The 6,862-nt window shown below is 34.1% G+C and overlaps 2 protein-coding genes across 3 annotated transcripts in view; one reads left to right on the top strand and one right to left on the bottom strand.

The window, feature by feature from the left end:
* LOC107570188 (atrial natriuretic peptide receptor 2-like) overlaps positions 1-2,159 on the bottom strand; it is a 22,090-nt gene extending 19,931 nt beyond the window's left edge. The window contains exons 1-3 of the mRNA XM_016256395.1: positions 1,423-2,159; positions 1,227-1,332; positions 436-568 (exon numbers count right to left, since the gene is read on the bottom strand). Coding sequence (XP_016111881.1) covers positions 436-568; positions 1,227-1,332; positions 1,423-1,446 — 263 coding nt within the window. The 5' untranslated portion in view covers positions 1,447-2,159. The remainder of the gene's footprint in view (positions 1-435; positions 569-1,226; positions 1,333-1,422) is intronic.
* Positions 2,160-2,523: 364 nt separating this feature from the next.
* The window catches only part of LOC107570201 (PRELI domain-containing protein 1, mitochondrial-like), an 8,830-nt gene continuing 4,491 nt past the window's right edge, over positions 2,524-6,862 (top strand). Inside the window, exons 1-3 of one of the 2 annotated variants that reach the window (XM_016256406.1) lie at positions 2,524-2,664; positions 3,301-3,427; positions 4,036-4,261. In XM_016256406.1, the coding sequence (XP_016111892.1) occupies positions 3,333-3,427; positions 4,036-4,261 (321 nt within the window). In that variant the 5' untranslated portion in view covers positions 2,524-2,664; positions 3,301-3,332. Of the gene's footprint in view, positions 2,665-3,179; positions 3,428-4,035; positions 4,262-6,862 lie in introns of those variants that run through there. The other variant, XM_016256407.1, reaches the window with a different exon arrangement.

A 6,862-nucleotide genomic window follows, 5' to 3' on the forward strand; every position in this document is an offset into this window, starting at 1 on the left:
AGTGATAAAAAGAGGAATCTAAAATCCCCTCTATAAAAATCTTTAACTCTAACATGTCAACAAAATCAAACAAGTATTTTGAACCTGACTTCAGATTTCTGTTCTGAAAATATATACAAATGAGTGCTTATTTAATTACATAATGCCTTATTTGCACATTTAAACAACATATTAGATAACTTGTAATATAAAACAAATGCCCTAAAGTACTGTGATCTATCTATCTATCTATCTAACAAATTTACTTTCAGGTATTAATAAAGAAACCTTGAACCTATCTTATTTACCTTTATTTTACCAGGAAGTCTCATTGAGATTAAAATCTCTTTTACAAGACAGACCTGACCAAGGTAGCAGCCATACAGTAAGACAACTTTTTTAAAAACAAAAAGTACACTATCTATCTATCTATGTATAGGTATAAGATGATGATACCGGTGAATGAAGATGTCATTGTCGATGGCCCACTGGTAAAACTCCTCTCTGACGGTCACAGAGTAAATGACACTGAAATCCTCACCACTCAGAACCTTCTCTGGAGGACGCAGGACCCACGCCATCTCTAGACCTGTGCACACACACGCACACACACAGACACAGACACACAGACACACACACAAGCACGCACACACACACACTCACACACACACACGGACGGACGTACACAAGCACACACACACAAATTGGATTAAAATTGATGTTTTTTCGTAAAAGGTCTCTTCTGCTCAGCAAGGCTGCATTTATTTATTCAAAAACAAATGTAAAATACAGTTTCTATGTGAATCTCTGTTAAACTGTAATGTATTTCTGTGATGCGCAGCTGTATTTTCAGCATCATTCCTCCAGTCTTCAGTGTCACATGATCTTCAGAAATCAGTATAATATGCTGATCTGCTGCTCGAGAAACATTTCTGATTATTATCAATGTTGAACACAGTCGTGCTGAACAATATTTGTGTGGAAACCGTGGTACATTTTATTATCAATGTTGAAAACTGATGTGCTGAAAGTGACAGTAAAGACATTTATAATGAAAAAAAAAAGATTTCCATTTCAAACAATTGCTGTTCCAATGAGGTTTCTCAGTTTTTTAAATAGTTGAAGATAAAACAAAGATTGCTGCTGCTTTATAATTTAGTGTTTAATTCAAATGTGTCACATGCCATTTAATTACATGAAGTTTCCTAGTCATTTCCGAGTGAAAACAGTTTCAAAGTGAGACGCACCTCCGCAGTCGATCATGTTGAGTTCATCTGGTTTTTCCAGCGGCCAGCAGTCATATTCACTGTTATCCAGGTCATGCCATCCAAACACACACAGCACAAAACACACCTAAAACAGCAGCACACAGATTATTCAGCATCTGTGCTTCACTCCAAACAACTTCTCTACCTCTTCACATTCTTCTAACAGTTTTGTTACCATGCAGATGCAGTGAGATCTCATGTCGACGGGCTCGTGTGGATGCAGACGGCTGCTGTGATGCTCTGCAGGCTGTGAGACTCTAATGAGATTCAGACTGAAGGATGATGAAGATGATGAAGGGTTTGCACATGTGTCCTTCACCTGGGCATGAGTGCAGTTCTAATACATTAACATACTAGTCACATATGTGTTTGAACTGTTACTAGTGCAGAAACAACATCTTCAATTAAACATTTGAAGTTGTTTCCTAAATTGTGGAGATAAGTCTCTTAAAAAAGGGACGTGCAAATTAATACGAGCTAACTGAACTTCTTTGCTATATAACTAATGATATGATGCTAATAGGCCGTTACAGATATTCACTGCTTCTATAGAAGTGAAAGTGTGATGGCTATATAGTGTGTATGTGAGTGTGTTCATGATGTAGTGCTCAGATATGTAAGATGTATAGAAGGAGTAGTTTTAAAAGTGGAAACGCGTCTCCATCTAGTGGTGGAAATAAAAATAGCAACCAGAAAATGTGTTCTAATAAGCCTGTGGTTCCCAACCCTGGTCCTTGAGGCACCCCAACACTGCTCATTTTGCATGTCTCCTTTCTATGATGCACCAATTTCCAATTACTAATGAGCTGAAGACCTGAATCAGGTGTGTTTGATTAAGAAGACATGCAAAATATGCAGTGTTGGGGTGCCTCAAGGACCAGGGTTGGGAACCACTGTTAATCTAAGCATCTAAAAATGATCCTCTGCATTCACAGATGCTTATTTAATCTCAGCAAATCAGTTGCCCTGCCTCTGATTTTACTTTATTTTCATTAAACATTCAGTGGCTTAATTAGAATTGTAGTTTGCATGTGCTTTTAAACAACAAACAGAAAGTATAAATAATAAACTTAGTTTTTAGAATTTAGTAATTCATTAACAAAGTTACATTTTAAAAATAAAATAATATTTTGGTCACACTGGGGACTACTCACTACTTGCTGCTTATTAATTGCTTATTAAATTTAGGTATTGAGTTGAATAGAGGGAAATACTAAACTATGGTCATGCAGAATATGAACAGCCAATATGCTATCATATGCATGCAAATACGCAACTAGTTAATAGTGAGAATTGGTCTCTAAACTAAAGCGTCAGCTCATTTGAGAGCGTCGCAGTAATAACAGCTGATTTGGCGCGCGCGCATGCGCAGAAGGCGGAAATGCAGCGGAAGTCGGAGATGAGCGTCAGGATTACAGTGAGTGCTACAATGTATCGAGAAAATCTGTTATATGTGTTCGTGTTCATTCGGCTCCTTCGTCTTTCTTTATTCGTTTAGTCTCGCTTGTGCTTGATGTGCGCAATAAACGGATAATAACAGTGTTGTAAAATAAATACAGCAAACAGAGCTGTAGTTTTACTAATAATTACGCTATTGGATTTCTTCACTAAAGCGGATTACGGAAGAGAAACTCTAATGCCATTAAACATGATTTTATCATCATATGAACTCTAAAATAAGCCCATCATGTGTTTGTGTTTGTGTTTGGTTCTGTGTGGCCCTTTATGGTTTATCTGCTAAAACCACTTCCGCTTCAAAGTATCACTATGCCAACCATATTTTCCCTCCAAAGTAACAGTTTCTGCCACTTAGAAAAAATACAAGTATGGCTACACTTTATTTTAAGGTGTCCTTGTTACAGTGTAGCCTAATTATACATATAGGTACAGAGTATGCACTTATTATAGGGTTAGGATTTGGAGATTTCTTGCATGTAATTATGCATAATTAATTGTTATTATAATAGTAAGTACATGTAATGTGTAACAACGACACCATGGTCTATGAATGCAGTAACTTTGATCCGTCAGATGTGATGGTTCCTCTGTTCAGGACTCAGCTGCTGGGGCTCTGCTGGGCTCGTGATGATCGGGAAGCACTTCTTCAGCGAGACCGACATCAAGAGCGCGTGGGAGCAGGTGCTGACGGCCTTCTGGCTGAGATACCCCAACCCCTACAGGTATGAGTTTGTCTCTAATGTAGCACTGCATCAGTGTCTCAGCGATGGATGCTCTGCAAGTGAATGGGTGCCGTCAGAACGAGCGTCTGATAGAAACATCACAATAATCCACAGCACTCCAGTCCATCAGTTAACATCTGGAGAAGACAAAAGCTGAGACAAATCCAGCATTAAGACGTTTTTAACTAAAATACATAGAGTCTGTAATCTATAATAACTCTTCCTGCAGTGAAAAAGTGCATCTGCTGTTGTCTCTCACATCAAAATCCAGCCACATATGTGTTTCAAGCTGTTTAAACGCTGCTTGATCTGTGCAGATCTCTCTCCTGATTCACACTTTCTCACTGGAGGAAGCGTTATTATGGATTATGGACTCGTATTTTAGTCTTAATGCTGGATTAGTTGCATCTTTTGTCTTCTCCAGATGTTAACTGATGTGCTGTGGATCACTCGTGATGTTTTTATCAGACTCTCGTTCTGACGGCACCCATTCACTGCAGAGCATCCATCGCTGAGCAGCCTATCTAAGTCAATGGCTTCATATTTCTCTGTTGTGTGTATTTGATTGTTGTATGCACTATATGACACTGTGAGCGTGTTTCTCTCAGCACTCATGTTCTGACGGAGGACGTACTTTTCCGCGAGGTGACGCCGGATAACCGGCTCCTGTCCCGGCGGCTCCTGACGAAGACCAATCGTCTCCCTCGCTGGGCGGAGCGCGTCTTCCCCGGAAATCTGTCGCGCTCGGTGTACATCATCGAGGATTCAGTCGTCGACCTCGGAAACAGAAGCCTCACGTCGCTGACCTGGAACGTCAATCACGCTAAATTCATGGTAAACGACAACGACACACATACGAACATTTACACTTGGTTTAGAAACATGCTTTGAAGAGAACCACGTCCGAAGCTGATACAGTTATTTTCGTTTGATTGATATACTGTTATAGTTTTTGAATTAGATAAAATTTTTTTTAGACTTTTATTTTTCATTTTAATTATTTTAAAATGTAAACAAAAGCTCAAATTTAATTAGATTGTATGTTCTGGTTTCATTTTAATTTTAGAATTTTAGTTATTTTGTTGTGTGTTTTTGTGATTTTTATTAGTTTTTATTTTTGTGCATGTAGTTTTTATTATTTCTTAGTTTATTTAGATTTAGTTATTTTAGCACTTCAAGTTAAACTAAATCAAAATTAGAAATGTTGCTTTGGCAACTAGCTGAACAAAAATAATTTTAATGTTATTAAAAAAAAAAATTTTTTATGATATTTTATTTCATATTTTATATCTTAAATGGTTTTTATGGTTTTACAAACCAACAAACATTAGTGTGATTTATGCTTGTGTTTGTAACAGTATTTAATGCCTAAAACAGATTTACAGACATACATTTTAGTTTTATTAATTACAAAATGACGTAAACTATAAAATTATTAACATTTTAAAAATAAAAACGACAATAAAATTGTCAAAAATGATCATATTTATTAATATTTTTGCATTTCGCATTCTCATAACTAAAAAAAATTCTTTATACACATTAGACAAACCTAATGAAAGTGACAAAAACACATAATAAAATACCAAAAACTAACTAAATATTTTATTTCAGCTAGTTGCCAAGGCAACATGTTCATTTAGTTTAACTCGATGTTCTAAAATAATTAAAACTGAAATAAAAATAACTATACGGACAACAAAAACTATTAAAAATGGGAAAGACACACAACAAAATGATTAAAACTAATGCATATTTTATTTCAGCTAGATTCCTAGGCAGCATTTCTTATTTTCTTTTAGTTTGTTTATATTGATGTACTAAACTAACTAAAGCTGACATAAACATTAAAAAAATATATATATATATATTTCAGCTAGTTGCCAAGTCACAATTTCTCATTTTCATTTAGCTTAACTTTGTACTAAAATAAAAAAAGTTGAAAAACTAAAACAAATAAAAATGACAAAAACACTTAATAAAATGACTAAAACTAAATATTTAATTTCAGCTGTTTCTCATTTTCATTTAGTTTAACTTAACGTACTAAAAAACTGAAATAAAAGATTTTAAAAAGCTATATATAAGCATTTAATAATTACTAAAACTAACCAAAGTTAAAATGAAAACGTAAAATACATACAGTTGTGGACATAAGTTTACACACCCCTTGCAGAATATGCCAAATGTTCATAATTTTAACAAAATAAGAGGGATCATGAAAATTGCAAATTTAGTTTAACTCGATGTTCTAAAATAATTAAAACTGAAATAAAAATAACTATACGGACAACAAAAACTATTAAAAATGGGAAAGACATACAACAAAATGATTAAAACTAATGCATATTTTATTTCAGCTAGATTCCTAGGCAGCATTTCTTATTTTCTTTTAGTTTATGTTTATATTGATGTACTAAACTAACTAAAGCTGACATAAACATTAAAAAAAATATATATATATATATATTTCAGCTAGTTACCAAGTCACAATTTCTCATTTTCATTTAGCTTAACTTTGTACTAAAATAATAAAAATTAAAACCGAAAAAAAAAACGTTTAAAAACTAAAACAAATAAAAATGACAAAAACACTTAATAAAATGACTAAAACTAAATATTTAATTTCAGCTGTTTATCATTTTCATTTAGTTTAACTTAACGTACTAAAAAACTGAAATAAAAGATTTTAAAAAGCTATATATAAGCATTTAATAATTACTAAAACTAACCAAAGTTAAAATGAAAACGTAAAATACATACAGTTGTGGACATAAGTTTACACACCCCTTGCAGAATATGCCAAATGTTCATAATTTTAACAAAATAAGAGGGATCATGAAAATTGCATGTTATTTTTTATTTAGTACCGTCTTAAATAAGCTGCTTCACATAACAGATGTTTACATTTACTCCACAAGACAAAATAATAACTGAATTTATAAAAATGACCCCGTGTGTCAATTTTTCTTAAGTTTTTCTGAAGAACAGCAGGAAGTTTAACTGTTCAGAACAAACAAGGGACTCATGAACAACTATCACTAAACACAAAAACAGCCGTGGATCGTCCAGGAAACTACACGCAGTATTAATATTCATATTGAACGGGGTCATTTTTTATAAATTCAGTTACTATTTTGTCTTGTGGAGAATTTGTAAACATCTGTTATGTGAAATAGCTTATTCAAGATAAATAAAAAAGCTTATTACAAGCTTATTAGAAATAAAGAATAACATGCAATTTTCATGACATTTTGCATATTCTACAAGGGGTATGTAAACTTATGAGCACAACTGTCAAACCGTAATGCTACTGTTGGTTACTGCATCTGTCTGTATGTTTTGTAACCTGACGTGTGTGTGTATGTGTGTGTGTGTGTGCGTGTGTGTGTGAGAGAGTGAGTGCGTGTGTGTGTATGTGTGTGTGTGTGTGTG

This window comes from Sinocyclocheilus grahami, unplaced genomic scaffold, assembly GCF_001515645.1.
Source record: "Sinocyclocheilus grahami isolate Dianchi unplaced genomic scaffold, SAMN03320097.WGS_v1.1 scaffold1425.1, whole genome shotgun sequence".
NCBI lineage: Eukaryota > Metazoa > Chordata > Actinopteri > Cypriniformes > Cyprinidae > Sinocyclocheilus > Sinocyclocheilus grahami.